We start from the raw sequence: 17,696 nt of genomic DNA, 5'->3' as shown, positions 1-17,696 counted from the left end.
AGCAAAAGGCCACCTTACTTGGATATGCGCGCATCATTCAAAAATACATCACACAGTCCTAGACGCTTGGGAAGTGTTCGACTTGTGATTTTGTGATATGAAATCCAGCATATAGATCTCATTTGCTGTGACATACTGTGCTTTTGTGTCAATAATAATAATAATACACTTGGGAAGTGTTCGACTTGTGATTTTGGAATACAAAATCCAGCGTATATATCTAGTTTGCTGTGACATACTTTGTTTTTGTATCAGTAAAATAATAATGTTTTTTATTATAAATTTTATTTGATACATCCCAACCATTAACAAACTTTTGCCATACAAGACTTATTTCAGCAACTCTAAATGATGTCATTGCATCAGTTTGACCATGTAGAAAGCCTGGCTCAAAATGGTATATCTGCTGTCTCCATCTATTTTGTCAATTAGAACAGACCATTTCCTGTACCAGTCTTGTTCTGTATGACTATTTATATACTTGTTTTTCCTTTGGTTGATGAAATCATTGATTATATATTCTGATAGATACGTCCACCAAGTTTCTAAATCCCATCTTGTATTGTCTCTCCATCCTCGGGCTATCGTGGCCTGTATTGCGTCTGTCATATATTTTAGGATTTCTGTCCAATAAAAATAATAATAATAATAATAATAATAATAATAATAATAATACGTATACATACACACACATGCAAACACACACACATATACATGCATGCATGCATGCATGCATGCATGCATACATACATACGTACATACATAAATGGCTGGTGTTACACTTAAAAATATATCTATTCTGACTTACATACAAATGCAGTTTAAGAATAAGCTTACAGAACCTACCTTGTTCGTAACTTGGAGACTGCCTGTACTAGACTATACTATATGGCATATTCTTTCAAGAGAAAACACAGGGCTTATGATATACTTTACTTATATTCCGCTCTATCTCCCTGAGGGGTCTCTGGGAAGATTACAGAGCACATATATGGCAACCGTTCAGTGCCGTTATACAATTAACAAGGATAGACAATACAAAAACAGTGGTGTAGGCTTTACTATCTTTTTCCATCTCCAGCATCTGAAGACTTAGCTCAACTCCAGCTGCATGTTCATATGTGTTTGCTGTTGCTCCATCTTCCATGCTGTGGAGCTTTTGTTGTTGGTAAATGTCCTCCAAATCAAATCGCCAGTGCCTTTTATTACCTCCCCTCTAAAGCAGTACCTATTTATCTACTCACAATTGCTGTTTTTGATTTGCTAGATGAGCAGAAGCTGGGCTGACCCCGGCTTGAACTGCCAACCTTTTGATTGGCAAGATTTTCTACAGCTGCCGGTTTAACCCGCTGTGCTAAAGCCCGGCCCATCTGTGCTAGAACCCGGCAAATAATAGAAACTTATTCCACCAGTTCCCTTCCAGTTTGTCCCAAGGCCCTTCCACACAGCCCTATATCCCAGAATATCAAGGCAGAAAATCCCGTATTATCAGAGTGTGGACTCAGATAACCCAGTTCAAAGCAGATATTGTGGGATGTTCTACCTTGATATTCTGGGATACAGGGCTGTGTGGAAGGGCCCCCAAGCTGAGAATATTGGCTGAATGGTTGGGATCCTGCCTGATGCAGTGCCGATAGGTCATCAGAAAATGCCAGATTGGATGAGCAGCCCCTGCATGCTTCACTTCACCTCTCCTGACACCAAGCCTTGTAACCCTTCCTCTCTTTCCTCAGAAGGAAAATCACTGAAGGATGAAGAAATGATCCAGCTGCTCCCTGTTGGCACAACCGCTACGCTCTATTTTAAAGATTTGGGGCCCCAACTTGGATGGACGATGGTGAGCTTCAGCATTTCAGACATTTTAATGATTGTTTTACTAGAATTCATCCTTGTCTTGCTTTCTCTTTGTGCTGATGTAAAGTTCTTGTATGTTCTACATATAGCGAAGTCTCTTCCTCTCTCCTCGGCTGTTATTTTTGTCCATTTCTTTAAGCTTATAAAATGGTGGGATGAAGAATCCGCCGGGAAAATATATAATTGCCACAAAAAACTTGGCAGATAAATACAGTGCAAAGCAGCAATTGTTGCCCAGCAACACGACAAAAAGAAAAAGCAGTGTTTGGGAAGCACTTTGAGGCAGAGGTGGAAAAATCCAAGGGTGATATCCAGTCCTTATAAATCAGGGCAATTGGCCCTGAGGGAAACTGCCTATCCCAGAGCTTATGCAACTTACCTTTTGAGGCCACAGCTCCCAGAATCCCCAGCCAGGTCTGTCAAGTTTTCTACTTTTTTCTAACAGAGCTCTATGTCGAGTAGAAATTGAAGATATGAAGTGCAATCCTATTTTCTCCTTAGAAAAAATGACAAGTGGTTGACATCTTTGTCACTTCTAAAACCTCTTCTGGGCTTCAAATGACCCAGAGAGGAGTAAATATTAGCAAAAAATGCCCCATGCTTCCTAGATGGCATTAGGGGACATAAACAATTGATGTGACAGCAGTATGAGACAGTCGTTTATAAAACAAGAGTAAAGGCTCATCTACACAACATCTAAAACACAGGAGTTCCCGAGTTAAAAGGGGTCCACATGATGTTAGGGGTAAATCCACGCTGATTCGCTGCAACAGAAGAAAAACACCAGGTAAAAGGTCCTCTGTTGTCTCCATTCTTTCTGGAAAAATCATATTTTTGCATCACTGTATATCCCTACATTCACAAAAAACACATGATTTCCTTCCCTCCCCACTGTGGAGACTGCTCCAGCACAATTCTGCTTTTTCAAAGTACGAAACAACCAATCAGGTGATTGGGCTGTGAAACGGACACACAGCTGGTTTGAAGGAAGCACGAATGGAGAGCAATTTGAACTCTCTGAAACTCTTTATTTTAAACTTTGAAATATTAAACAGAGCTTGAATAAACAATTGAAGGAAGAGAGAAATCCGGTGGAGGTTTTTTTTTAAATCCCTCTGTTATGTGCTGAACCTCATATGCGCACATGCGAATCTGCTTGTATTTATATTAAGATATTCACATGTGTGGATATATGGTCTAACGCATAATGGAATGATTTTTTTAAAAAAACTTTCCACTGGATGTCCTCCATCCACCCTCCATCTTGTTCGTGTGAGGATGGGAGGGGGGGGGGGAGTCCCGGGATCCACAAGTCTGTGTGGGAACATGTTTTCAGGTCCTGAGATTTTTTATTCTCCATTTTAAACCCACATTTTTGTGCTGTCTGGAAGTGCCCTAAAAAGCATGAGACCCTCAGATGATGTTAGACTGCAATTCCATCATTCCTCACTATTTGCTATGCTGCTCAGGTTTGCTGGAATTGCAGTTCATAAACATCTGGAGGGTTGTATAATTCCCCCCACTGCTGTAGAAGAAGGCAAGGTGATCTTATATGATATGTTAACAGCTTGTTCACTCAGCAGGCTTCAGGCAGCCAAGCAGCCATTGGTAGACAATAGCCTTGGTAACCAGCTCAGAAAAGTCAGTAAGCTGTAGAGTATTTACTATTTTTGCATTTTACTTCTAAGACTTTCTTGTGAAAAAAAGACTGTATAGTCATGCTCTCTTTCTCTCTTGGCAGCCCACTGTAAGTGAAGGTGAAAAGCAGTATAACTTAAGGAAATATTGCAGGCTCAAAATGCAGTGAGCCATAGGAGGAAAGGCAGAGTACATCTGCCTGTTCTCCAACTCATTTGCCCGTGGATAGGTTTTTGTTTTGCCTGTTGTGACCATGCTGGCATATAAATATAAGGACAAAGATTCTGCATTGTCAGAAGTTATTATTATTATTATTATTATTATTTCATGTCAGGAGCGACTTGAGAAACTGCAAATTACTTTGAGTATGAGAGAATTGGCTGTCTGCAAGGATGTTGCCCAGGGGGTACCTGGATGTTTTACCATCCTGTGGGAGGCTTCTCTCATGTCCCCACATGAGGAGCTGGAACAGACAGACGGGAGCTCACCCCACTCCCCGAATATGAACTGCCCACCTTTTAGTCAGCAATCCTGTCAGCACAAAGGTTTAACCCATTGTACCACCGGGGCCTCCTGTTTATGCACAGCTTCAACTATCAATGGCTTGAAAATATTTAAATGTCCAAAACACAAACATTGATTTTGCCATTTTACATAAGGGACAGCATTTTTCTAAGTCTGTTGTATAGAATAGGATTGTTGTTTGTATTGAATGCACTTTTAAATTGTCCTATAGAATAGGAATTTAAAATCCACAAATGTTGGTATCCCTGGAGGGTTCTGGAACCAAATTGGAGCGGATACCATTGGTCTAGTGTAGTTACATCAGATGACATTGGTCTGACCAAATGCTGGTGTTGGAAATGACATCTGCAATGCTCTCTTGGTCATGGGGTTCATTACGACCGGGAATCTGGAGAGACCTCTTCGGGTCCTAACACAGCTGCTTGTTGCGATGTGCCTCGTGACCTGGAAAGTTCTGCAGGTATCATTTCCCAATCTGCAGTGCTTCAAGAAGCCTTTAGTTCAGGCAATGAAAAAATGAGTTTGAGGTAGTCATGTTGACAAATCCTCAGCATTCATGAGATCATGACTCCGGTTTATAATCGTGTAACTATCACACAGATAGAAGCCCAGCCAAGGTTAGTTGAACAGCTTCCACCAAGTCTTTCAGTCCCCTTTCCATATCTCTAAAGGTTGTCTCTAGATTTTTGAGGGCCTCCCAGATTGTTCCTCACTGCCCACTAATGTCCTGGATTTACTGGACTGTTCACATCCATGTGAGTGTTCACATCTATTGGTATTAAGGACCTGCCTATCCTTGAGGGTACCTGCTCTAGCAATGCTCACATGCCCCATTGCCTTCTACAAGTGTAGTGCAAGTTGTGACACATTACAAGTGTTGGTTCAGCATCCATAGTGAGTTTTTGTGTGTGTGTGTGTGTCAGGAGTGACTTGAGAAACTGCAGATTGCTTCTGGTGTGAGAGAATTGGCCGTCTGCTGGCACAAGGGTTTAACCAGGGGCTCCTGCCCATAGTGAGTGGGAGATTGGCAGTTGATGTTGAATTTGGGAAATCTAGTCCCATGTAACCTTTTGGCAGCTGGCTGTACCCTGAGACTGATTGTGGGAGACATCTAATAATTATTCTCTCTTTTTCAGGTGTTTCTAATAGAATATTCGGGCCCATTGTTCATCTATTTTGTGTTTTATTTCCGCATGCCTTTTATCTATGGCCTGGATGACAGGTTTCCCACGAGCCGACATCCAGTAGTTAAGTAAGTCACACTTCAAGGCCAGAGGAGTTAATTGCTTTGGGGGAATCACAACTTTAACCCAATTGTCTTGCCCTATTTGTCTCTTTAGCTTTCTGAAATGCTTTTATCTTGCTGTTTCTAGCTTGGCATGTATCTGCCATTCTTTCCACTACATCAAAAGGTTGATTGAAACAATATTTGTTCATCGGTTCTCCCATGGGACTATGCCACTGAGGAATATTGTTAAGGTAAATTGTCACAAAATCTACTTGCAGCCCTGATTTCAAATCCAATCTGGCCACTCCCCGCAGTACTCTACTGGCCCAGTTTTGGGTGCTGTTTGTAGGGTAAAGTGCTGCCCCTTACGACGAGAATCCCCTTGTGCATTAACCTGAGCATGCTCCTCTTGATGTGCTGCTGGATCATTCCAAATTCTTCTTTTCCCAATTTCTGCTGCAAGGCGATACCTAGTTTGGCATAGTCAACCGCCAAAAAAGGAATGATTACCATTGGTTTTACTGTTTCTTCAACTATTCCTGTTTTATAAAGACTACTTCATTATTGTGTTCACTTTCTTTCGGATCAGAACATTGGGCTAATTTTCCCTTTTTTGCAAGATTGCTAGCTGTAGACCATGTTTTTAAATTAACCAGTTCTATTATTTAGACCTGTGTTGGCGGGAAGCATTGAATGGCAGGTAAAAAGTATTTCATAGTACATCCATCCTGAACACTTTTAGTCTTTTTGTTGTGTGCTATTAAATAGTTTAAGCAGAAAACAAGATAAGAGTGCTTAAATTACATCTTTGAAATGCATTCGTTTGCAGTGATAATGAAATTGAAGTAGACTGGAATTCTTTTTAGGAAACATTATTATATATATTGTCAAAGGCTTTCATGGCTGGAATCACTGGGTTGTTGTAGGTTTTTTCGGGCTATATGGCCATGTCCTAGAGGCATTCTCTCCTGACGTTTCATCTGCATCTATGGCAAGCATCCTCACTACCTCTGAGGATGCTTGCCATAGATGCAGGTGAAACATCAGGAGAGAATGTCTCTAGAACATGGCCATATAGCCCGAAAAAACCCACAACAACCCAATTATTATATATGTTGTGTAGAATGTATAATGGAATAATGTAGTACAATTATAGCTAGCTATTCAAGTTACATTGTTACACGGGAAGAGTTTAATAAGTCAGTTTTATCAAATGTAGATGTACTGAAATATGTAAACTGTAATACTTACATTTTCTAATAGTAAAGAGTTGATATTTTAAATTTCTTTTAGATTTCTTAGACTGTCTGAAAAGCACCAAATAGCTTTTTAAAATTGTAACAAGTGTAGCATGGCACACAAGAAGACACCCACAACCCCTCTTTGTCATCTGGTTCTGGTGGTGATGATGATGATGATGATGATGATGATGATGATACTATTCTTACTACTTCCTGGATGAATCCTTGGGGTCGTGGGGAAACATACACAGAGGATTGGTGGGTCTGTGAGGGCCCTGCCTAGGATAAAACAGCACAGTTGGGACCAGGATTTTGGGGAGAGATAGGGGATTATGGGCTGATAGTTATGGGATGGGAGAGGGAGTGGAAAGCAATGGTAAAGGCAAATCAGGGATTGAGAAGTCCAGTATCAGAAAAGGTGAGTCAAAGATTATACAGAAAGCAAGAATGAGCAGGAAAGATGGGATTTCAGAGATAAAGGGCATGCTTATAAAATATTATTTACTTTTGTTTGTAGATTATTGACTGGTATGAGGGACAACCAGCACAGTCATTAACTCATGGTTCAAGGTGTTTGCTTGGATAGGCCAAAGGTCAAATGCCTTTTGTGACAGGGTTTCAAGAAATCTCAATTAAATGTACCCACCATCTAACATGGGAAGGGTCCTTGTTGTGGTTGTTAGTCTTCTGCAGATTGGCCATAGCTTAGCTCTTATTATACAATTCCAGCCTGGTGTCCTTGGCAAAACTATGATTTCCCTGATTATGAACTATCTTTGATTGGGGTGGGGGTTGGCGGTTAGGAATCACCTCTGACTACAAAACTAGAGTAAGCAGGTTGCCATCGAAGCACGTCAAAGGCGGCCCAAGAGCAGTCACAGAAAAAGCCCTGTTTTCCATCCTACTAAACATAGACAATGATGGTAGGGCGGAAGGCATGGTCTTAGGTTAGTGGTTCTCAACCTGTCGGTCCCCAGGTGTTTTGGCCTACAACTCCCAGAAATCCCAGCCAGTTTACCAACTGTTAGGATTTCTGGGAGTTGAAGACCAAAACATTTTTGGACCTATAGGTTGAGAACGACTGTCTTAGAGCAAGACACAGTTCTCCAGATCGCCGAGGCCCAAACGGACCAACAACCAGCAGAGCTGTTGCCACGATGGAATTAACAATCCAACTGCAGCTCTTTCAGCCAACTGAAGTTCCTGAACAATTTTCAAATGCACATACGGACTCCTTGGGTCCAGGATATAACTCCAAACTACAGGGTCTCTATGATCTTTACATTGATATTTCTCTTTGATGATACTTCAACTACTGTTGCAAAGTTTTTGTCCTGATTAAACCTTCTGCTTAATGACAAGGCGCCTGAAAAATAAACTGCCCAGTGGCAGCTCGCCAGTTATTGTCTTCCTGCTATTGATCTCAGAAGAAGTAGAGACCATTTATTCTGGAAACCTTTGCTATTCGACCGGGAATATGTTCTTGTAATATATAATGTATTTTCCCTGAATAGGGTTGTTCACATTAATTAAACCATTTAGTGCTGGGTCTCGTCCAATAGAGAGAAGCATCTTTTCATAATATTTTACTGCCTTGGGATTGGTCGAAACAGGGATAGCCGAGGATAGTTTGCTTTTGAGAGATAGTTCTTTCAGGACATAGGTGACAAGCAGAACTTGAGTGTAGTCTCTCACAAGTGAGAATATGACCTCTAACATTACTTTATTATTTATAGATAGTAACAAGGGCAGATTTAAATTCCAATTTTGCTCCATCTGGCGAGGGAAGAAGCATAAAGGACAGATTAAATCCCCTTTTAAACTAACAGTTAACTCTTAACACATTACTGTAAAAATAAAACTATAAGAACATTGCAAGTTTGGGGAATAAAATGTCCTTCTGGCATCTTCTATCTGAGGCTCAATCTACGCTGCCATATAATCCAGTTTTCTGAATCCAGACTTTGCTTTGAACTGGATTATATGAGTCTACACTGCCATATAGTTCAGACCAAAGCAGATAATCTGGATACAGAAACTGGATTATATGGCAGTGTAGATGGGGATTTAGTTGCAGGGAAGGGATTATATGATCCACTGTGCTACTACAGTAGAGTCTCGCTTATCCAACCTTAGGGCATCCAATGTTCTGTAATATCCAATGCAGTCTTCCTCCTGTCCGGATCCACAGCTGTTTCAATACATTGCGATGTTTTGGTGCTAAATGCAGAAATACAGTTATTACTACATAACGTTACTGTGTATTGAACTGCTTTTTTCTGTTGATTTGTTGTAAAACATGATCTTTTGGTGCTTAATCTGTAAAATCACCAAACGCAGCATTGCCCAAACACGAATCAAGGAACATGCAAGGCACTACAGACTACTTCAACCAGAGAAGTCAGCCATAGCAGAGCACCTGATGAACCAACCTGGACACAGCATATTATTTGAGAACACAGAAATGCTGGACCACTCTCACAACCACCATGTCAGACTACACAGAGAAGCCATTGAAATCCACAAGCATGTGGACAATTTCAACAGAAAGGAGGAAACCATGAAAATGAACAAAATCTGGCTGGCTACCAGTATCTAAAATTACAACAGCAAAACAACAGAGGGGAAACAATCAGGCACATCGAATCACCTCTGAACAAAAGATTGCCCCAGGCACTGCCAGGCCATCAAGTGCTAATCAAGGTGGTCAGTTGAAACATTCACACCTAGCTCCAACAGTTAAGAGCCCTTTGTCCCACCCTGGTCATTCCACAGATATATAAACCCTTTTTCCTAGTTCCAACAGACCTCACTACCTCTGAGGATGCTTGCCATAGATGCAGGCGAAACGTCAGGAGAAAATGCCTCTAGAACATGGCAATATAGCCCGAAAAAACCAACAACAACCCAATCATAATGTAATCTGACGTTCAATAGGCTTTTCCTTAATCCCTTCTTATTATCCAACATTTACACTTATCCAATGGTCTGCCTGCCCGTTTATGTTGGATAGGCGAGACTCTACTGTACCTGTGTGTGTACAGGCCTTCAAGTTGCCTGTCAATATAAGGAAACCCAATAGATTTTAAAGGGTTTCTTAAGCATGGAATACACAGAGGTGGTTTTGCCCATTTCTTTCTCTGAAATAGAGCTTTCAGCACCTGGTATCCATTGGGAGTCTCCCATTCAAGTATTAACAGGGCTTCCAAGGGCTACATGGCTTCCAAGATTAGAGGGGATCTGGTGCTTTTATTGTATTTAGGCAGACCACTAGGGCTGAATCTGTACTACCCTAAATGCTAGGATTTGATCCCAGATTATCTGTTTATCCCAGATTATCTTGCAGTGTAGACTCATTTAATCCAGTTCAAAGCAGATAATCTGTTATTTATTTATTTATCTATTCTCCCTTGATTTCACCAAGTTGCCTCAGGGCCCTTCCACACAGCCATATAACCCAGAATATCAAGGCAGAAAATCCCACAATATCTGTTTTGAACTGGGTTATCTGAGTCCACGCTCAGATAATGTGGGATTTTCTGCCTTGATATTCTGGGATATAGGACTGTGTGGAAGGACCCCCAGTTCAAAGGAGATAATGTGAATTTGATAATCTGGATCGTATGGTAGTATAGATCCAGCCTTAAATGTGTGTTTGCATATTGCATATTTCCATACACAGATGTGCCAATACAAACATGTACGAAGATAAAATGTTGACAATGGCTCTACATAATGCAAAATATTAACACACCCATAAATGCTTTGTTTTACAGAACTGTGCGTATTATTGGGGATTTGCTGCCTGGCTTGCTTACTATATTAACCACCCACTTTACACACCACCCTGTAAGTTGCAAAATAAATTAGAACAATATTTTGAATGTATTATTCCAGCAGGGATTGTTGAGTGCTAAACATGACTTTCATAAAACTTTTTTTTTTGTAGCTTATGGACAAAAACAAGTCAACTTTGCGCTGATCATGGTTTTTGTAAGTATATTGCGGATTTAAAACAATATATAAGGAATGCCTTTTTTGGCGTGTAGCTTCGACCTTAATGGAGCAAGCAAATCATTCTTAGGCCCCTTCCACACAGCTGAATAAAATTCCACATTATCTGCTTTCAACTGGGATACATGGCTGTGTGGACTCAGATAACTCAGTTCAAAACAGATATTGTGGGTTATGCTGCCTTGATACTCTGAATTATATGGCTGTGTGGAAGGGCCCTTAGTCTACAACCCTGTGGTCCTTGGAACAGTATCCCAGGATAGATTAGATCTCCTGCAACCTTGTAGGAGGTATGATCTTTGATTCTTCCACTTCCTGTCCTTATAGAAAGTTTAGTAATTCTTGGGCTCTCTGCTAGGAATAAAACAGGATATAGATTATTTAAAGAAAATATATTACCAGCATCAGAGCACCAGTGACGGAACAGGTAAAAAGTGGTCTGACTGAAGCACAGTGTGGGTTGCTGTAAGTTTTTTGGGCTGTATGACCATGTTCCAGAAGCATTCTCTCCTGACATTTCACCTACATCTATGGCAGGCATCCTCAGAGGTTGTGAGGTCTTCTGGAAACTAGGCAAGTGGGCTTTATATATCTGTGGAATGTCCAGGGTGGGAGAAAAAACCTTTGTCTGATTGAGGCAAGAGAGATCCCCCAGGAAGCAACCAGCCAGACTTTGAAGTTGCAAGGCTATTAATTGCTAATCAAGCTGGCCAATTGCAACATTCACACTTGCCTCAAACAGACAAGAGTTCTTTCTCCCACCCTGGACCTTCCAGAGATATACAAACCTCACTTGCCCAGTTTCTAACAGACCCCTCAACCTCTGAGGATGCTTGCCATAGATGTGAGCAAAATGTCAGGAGAGAATGCTTCTGGAACATGGCTATAAAGCCCAGGAAATTCACAGCAACCCAAATGGGAAAAGTTTTTTAGGAGGAGACTGGGGAGTTGAAATAGCAGTAGGTAGGGTCTTTTATCCTTATCTACCCTTCTCTTTTCCCTTCATAAATAGGACAATACAATGCAGACATCCATACTGCCCTAATATCCCAGGATCTGATCCTGGATTATCTTCTTATCCCTGATTATCTATCAGTGTAGACTCATATAATCCAGTTAAAAGCAGATAATCTGGGATCAGATCCGGGGATATAGGACAGTGTAGAAAGGGGCTTAGATGAAAAGAATAAGGCCTCTTTTGATGGGCATTTTAGGTGCAACTTAAGATCAAACAAGACAAAGTATATTTAGGATATTTTGGTTTATGTATCAGATGAAACAGGTAAACATTGTAGAAGCATTGCTGTGTGCATGGGATGGGCATATAGGATCCTCCTAGACTGTATATTAAAATGGGATCTGGAAACACAGAATGGGGTTTTTGGAAGATCTGCTTAAGGACTAGCCTTGTTGGATTGGGGAAAATAAATTGTGAGTGATCCATGTTTTCATTGTCTTCCATCCCTCCCTCCCTCTCTCTTTTTCTCATAACAGACCTGTGAAGCTGGAAACTTTTCCATCCATGTTGCGCTTAGTAATCTGAGAAGAGATGGTAAAAGCTGAGTGCCTTTCTCTTGTTATACTCTTAAAGGTTGCTCAAGTAAAGGAGGACATGTATGTATGGGATTTAAAGGGTCTTTGAGGAAATCTGTTTAAAGTTTGGAGTTTTACAATAAGTTTTACAAACTTTGGAAATTAGGCCTGCAGCAAAGGAGAACTACAAGGGCACATTAGTCTGAAATACTTCTGTTTAGGGTTTTAGTCAGCTCTGAACACCCACAACACTCAGTGCTACATCATTGACCACTATGCTGTTTTGGGAGTTCATTCAGTTTAGAAGTATTTATGTATTTATTTAATCCTTCCTGGCTTGACCAGATCTCTGGAAGAGGCACTTGGGACCATTGTTGAATGGCCAGTGTTTAGAAGCAGTGAAAACATCTCTGCCTGGTTCTACACTACCCTGTATCCCAGAATCTGATCTCAAATCTGCTTTAAACTTAACTATTTGAGTCTAAACTGCCAGATAATCTGGGATAAGAAGATAATCTGGGATCAAATCCTGGGATATAGATCCAGCCATAGTCTGATGTTCTTTTGGACTTCTTTTAATTTGGATCAGATGCTTCCTTGGTTTGGATCTACACTGACTTATATTGCAGAATCTGATCCCAGATTATCTGCTTTGAACTGAATTATATGAGTCTGCATTGCCAGATAATCTGGGATCCGGTCCTGGGATATAGATCCAGCCATAGTCTGATGATCTTTTGGACTTTTGTATTTGGATCAGATGCTTCCTTCGTTTGGATCTACACTGACTTATATCGCAAAATCTGATCCCAGATTATCTGCTTTGAACTGAATTATATGAGTCTGCATTGCCAGATAATCTGGGATCAGATCCTGGGATATAGATCCAGCCATAGTCTGATGATCTTTTGGACTTTTGTATTTGGATCAGATGCTGCCTCAGGTTGGATTTACACTGCCCTATATCTCAGGATCTGATCCTGGATTATCTGCTTTGAACTGGTTTATATGAGTCTGCACTGCCAGATAATCTGGGATCAGATCCTGGGATATAGGGCAGTGTAGATCCAACTTCAGACACCACGGTAAAGCAGTAACAGAACTACCGTACTTCAAACTGAAGTGAAAAAACTATTATTTCTTATCTAACTCCTCATAAAAGGTCTAAGTTTCACTTGATCTGCATCGAACAACACATCTATACAGATGCAAGACACGAGCAAAACACGTAGCTTTAGATTACTGATGTTACCCATTAAGCCCGTATACTATAGGAAACACTGGACAGTGTAAAAAGATAAACCAGAAAAGATGCCATTTTGAAATATCTGTGTGGACATTTTAATTGACAGGATCCAAGACCTGTAAGATTCCTTACCCAACAAAGAATCCGTTCACATGGCTATTTTATTTTGTGTCCTGCCCCAACTATACTTATGAGGTAAGTATTTGTTTTTAAAAGTATCATCAGGCAATAATGTGATATTTATTTTTGGTTGCGGGCTGTATATTTTTAATTGCTGCAAACTTCAACACTTTGCTGGCTCTTGAAAGTTTGAATTGCAATCCAAAAGTTGGTTGTGTTGATAAAACACTAGTCTATGCTTTGCAAATGTGTGTGTAAACTAATGGGATTCTAACACCTGCTAAGAGGGTACATTCTCAATGAAGAAATAGGCAGAGAGACATATTTAGAGTGGTTAAGATACATCATTCTTATAGGTGGACTATCTTAGATCCATTCCATAAGTATTACTTCATTATATTATTTTATTGTTATGTGCCATTCAAATTCTCCATCTTATCAAAATATACCAAAGTTGGATCTGCCTCCTAGGAACAGACAGCATGGATTTACTGGTCTGATTCACAATTATTTAACAATCACAGCAAAAATGCTGAAATGAAGCCTGAAATATTTATGAGCTGGTGTTTGTGTAGAAAGACTGAGCTCTATTTAATGCTAATGCTCTGAACAAATTCATGGGTTTAATTTTTTAATTCTGGGGATTATTTTCTTTGCACCAGGCTCCAGTTGGTAAATCTTAGAGGTCTGTCAAAAGGCAGGGTAGACCCTGCAGTTGGTTGTCTGCTTACGAATACTGTAAAATGACATAAATTCTCCATTTGCATATAGAGGAAGTTTTGACATCTTTGAGTACAAGAATGTACATGAATCAAAGGAACTGCAAAACAAAGAACTTCTTGATAGATAGCTCCTAGCATTAACCAAAAGACATAGTATAGCTATTCCACCTTTATTTCCTGAACTGATTCATTGTGGAACGAAAAAGATGGTAAAAGCAATGGCAAAAGTGAAATGGTGTCTTTAAATATTGTGATTGATAAAAAATATACCTCCGGAAACACCTTGAATATAATTTCTGTATAAATCTGCACTTAATAGAAGAGGCAATATGTATCCCTATATGTTTGGATTCTAAGTCCCGACCTGACAGTCATTCAGATACAGAACCCAGAATTGCAGTCGATTCAGTTGCTTTGGAAGGAGAATAGGACAACAAATAGAACATGCATAGTACTTGTATTTTCTGGGTTGCTGTGAGTTTACCGGATTGTATGGCTATGTTCCAAAAGCATTCTCTCCGGACGTTTCACCCACATCTATGGCAGGCATCCACAGAGTTTGTGATGTCTGAGGTCTGAAGTTGTATTTTCCAAATTCCCAAATTGTGGTTTGAAATTAATGAGATTTGGAATAAATTATTGGGGAAACTCTTTTTAAATATGAGGGTTATCCAGAAAGTAAGGTTAAAAGGCACGTAGCACATGCTGATGGCAGTAGTCTGTCTCCTTCATGACAATGTGCGTCCGCACACCACTCACATGAGTTGTTGACTTCATTTGGTTGGGATGTTTTAAGCCACCCCTCTCACAGCCTGGATCTCACACCCAGTGACTATCATCTGTTCACTAAATTGAAGGAACACCTTGGTGGAAAACACTTTTCTGATGACGACAAGGTGAAAATTGAAGTGACGAACTGGCTGAAAAAGGCTGAGGGAAACTTATATGACACAGGCATCAAAAACTCATCCCACGGATGACAAAATGTATTGAACGAAATGGTGATTATGTGGAAAAATAATGTAATACATATGCTACAATCCATGTACGATATATTCATTCTTTGTATTAAAAAAATCTTGTAATCTTACTTTCTGGATAACCCTCGTACATCGGAAGAGGTGTAGCCGCCTACCTATAGTTCTTGGAGGCATGCTAGGTAGATATGGACAAATTGTATTTTTGACTATCCAGTGGGGTGCATGATCGGACTGTCTTTTTCCCAGAGCATCCTTCTTCCATTTGGTTTTAAAAGCTGATATGTGAAGCAAACCCAAAATAACTGACTGTTACATTTGTCTCTTGTCAGAATTGAAGGAGGTGCATGCAGAAATGTCTAGCTATCTCTCTGCAGGGCTGTGAGGATTATATGCACTTACTGAAAAAATACTGATTGATGTTCTGAATAGGTGCACAACTGCTTTGTTTGTTAAACAGATAGTGGAACAATAATAACTATATTTATCTTTGTACCACTTTCTGCTGTTAAGGATACTCAAAGCAGTGAACAGCAGTACAAATAGTAGCTCTATTTTATGTAATCATTGGTTCTTTTGGCAGTTTCAATCAGGTGAATAATTCTGAATTTTTTTTGGCTGTTGCAGCTGGGCACATGGATTGGTTTTACTATCTTGACTCAGTGCGTACCAGGTGAATAACAATCTTAGCTTTCAATTTTTAAAGTATTATGTTGACTTGGGTATTTTATAAAATCTGACCGTATTTCTCTTTGTGTTTTCGCAGTGGGATTGTTCACCTTGCTCTGTTTCATTCAGATGACAGTCTGGGCAAAAGACAAACATGGCACCTATATACGAGAATTTAAGGATTACCCTAGCCTTAGAATGCCCATCATTCCTTTCTTACTATGAAGAACAAGACGGTTTTTTTTTGTCTCCCAACCTGAATTTTAAGGAAGCAAAGTCAATGGACCGTACTGAGACACCTGCAGAAAAAGAAGATACTGTTATGAAATGATAATGTAAATGAAATATTTGAGTGCATGCTAAAATTATTGTTATGAGAAGTACCATGGGTTCAAAGACCACATATCTCAGGGTTTTGTGTTTTTGTTTTCAGAAATTCAGTATTAATTCCCTTCCCCGCCCCCCTCCCGGGTTTTCTTCTTGGTAGTGAAGAATGTTTGGAGTTAACTCAGTCTGGTTGGCGAGGCATCAAAAAAATTAAGGGAGGAAGTATGTCAGTTTGCCATGTCTGGAAATGCGTCAAATTGCATATTCTGGGAGATATGCAAAAAAGAAGTCTCCAGTTGGGATTGCATATAATAGCCAAGGCACAGACAGTTACATGGACTATCTCAAGAAGGCATTTGCTCTTGCAAATACTTTTAAAATGTCAATAGTAGTGTTAGTGAGAGAGGCTATTAGAATGGAGAAAAGCCAGTATTTTATGTTAAGGGTAATAATTTGATAACAGTTGGGACCATACTATTTCATTTTCCAGGACTGTGTCACATGATTATCTGTGTTTTTTAGTCTTGGGAAATTACTTCCAAGGAAATATGCACAAGAGTGGGATGTATGCAGACTTGTTCAGCAGACAGACTGAAGCTGCATCGTAGTCCTCAGAGAATATTCCACGTCTCCCAAATTGGAAAGAACCGTCAAACTCTCCCGGGTTATGATTTTGCCTATAGTGGTCTGTATGATTCATGAAGGCTCTGGAGAAATCATTTGAAGAAATGGGGACAATATTGTCTCAGACTTTATGTAGGACTTTAGCAACAAAGATTTATTTGTCTAGAAACAATGTACAGAATTTTTCCACTATTTGTAAAGAGAATACGCAATAAACTCGAGCTTATATTTTGAACTCAGTCCAAATAATTACAAGTAGGAAGACAATTTAGAGCTTGTTAATGAAAATTTTGATTTTGTTCAATTCCTGGCAAAACAATCCTGCTGCACTTGAAAGAAACATATGTAAATGGATATTTTTGTAAAAAACGTAAAAGTTTGGGGAGTTCTTACATCCCATTTCAAAAGACAAAAGGTTGTTCCTGGCAGTTTGCCCTCCCTCCCTCCATCCCTTTCTTTTTGTCTTTCTTCTTTCCTTCCTAATAATAATAATAATCATAATCTTTATCTCCCTGAGGGGACTCATAGCAGACTACAGAATACATATACAGCAAACTTTCAGTGCCATTATATATTTAACAAAGACAGAAAGTACATAAACAGAGGTAAAGATTCCCATCTTTTTCCGTCTCCAGAATCTGGAGGCTGTGCTCGACTCCGGCCATGGGGAGGTGCTGTTGTTCCATTTTCCATGCCATGGAGCTTGGTGTCCATGGACACATTCCTGATTGAATTGCCAACATGTCTTCATGGGCACCTTTTTACCTCCCCGCCAAAGCGGTACCTATTGAAATACTCACATTACTGTTTTAGAATGGCCAGGTAAGTAGAAACTGGGGCTGATGGCTGGAGCTCACTCTGACTGATGGCTTGAATTGCTAACCTTCCAGTTTGCAAGATTTTCTGCAGCTGGCTATTTAAACAGCTGTGCTAACCGTGGTCCATCCTTTCCTCCTTCCTCCCTCCCTCCCTCCTTTT

The 17,696-nt window shown here is 40.0% G+C and overlaps 1 protein-coding gene across 2 annotated transcripts in view; it reads left to right on the top strand.

Moving 5' to 3' along the window:
* The window catches only part of LOC132774157 (very-long-chain enoyl-CoA reductase-like), a 44,426-nt gene extending 27,473 nt beyond the window's left edge, over positions 1 to 16,953 (top strand). Inside the window, exons 5-13 of one of the 2 annotated variants that reach the window (XM_060773971.2) lie at positions 1,734 to 1,837; positions 5,154 to 5,269; positions 5,391 to 5,496; positions 10,263 to 10,335; positions 10,436 to 10,479; positions 11,995 to 12,052; positions 13,386 to 13,474; positions 15,726 to 15,771; positions 15,865 to 16,953. In XM_060773971.2, coding sequence (XP_060629954.1) covers positions 1,734 to 1,837; positions 5,154 to 5,269; positions 5,391 to 5,496; positions 10,263 to 10,335; positions 10,436 to 10,479; positions 11,995 to 12,052; positions 13,386 to 13,474; positions 15,726 to 15,771; positions 15,865 to 15,992 — 764 coding nt within the window. In that variant the 3' untranslated portion in view covers positions 15,993 to 16,953. Of the gene's footprint in view, positions 1 to 1,733; positions 1,838 to 5,153; positions 5,270 to 5,390; positions 5,497 to 10,262; positions 10,336 to 10,435; positions 10,480 to 11,994; positions 12,059 to 13,385; positions 13,475 to 15,725; positions 15,772 to 15,864 lie in introns of both variants that reach the window. The other variant, XM_060773972.2, reaches the window with a different exon arrangement.
* Positions 16,954 to 17,696: the final 743 nt, after the last annotated feature.

The sequence above is a fragment of the Anolis sagrei genome, chromosome 4 (assembly GCF_037176765.1).
Source record: "Anolis sagrei isolate rAnoSag1 chromosome 4, rAnoSag1.mat, whole genome shotgun sequence".
In the NCBI taxonomy this organism is placed as follows: Eukaryota; Metazoa; Chordata; class Lepidosauria; order Squamata; family Dactyloidae; genus Anolis; species Anolis sagrei.
The sequence above is the reverse complement of the archived record's forward strand: the minus strand, read 5'-3'. Positions and strand labels throughout refer to the sequence as shown.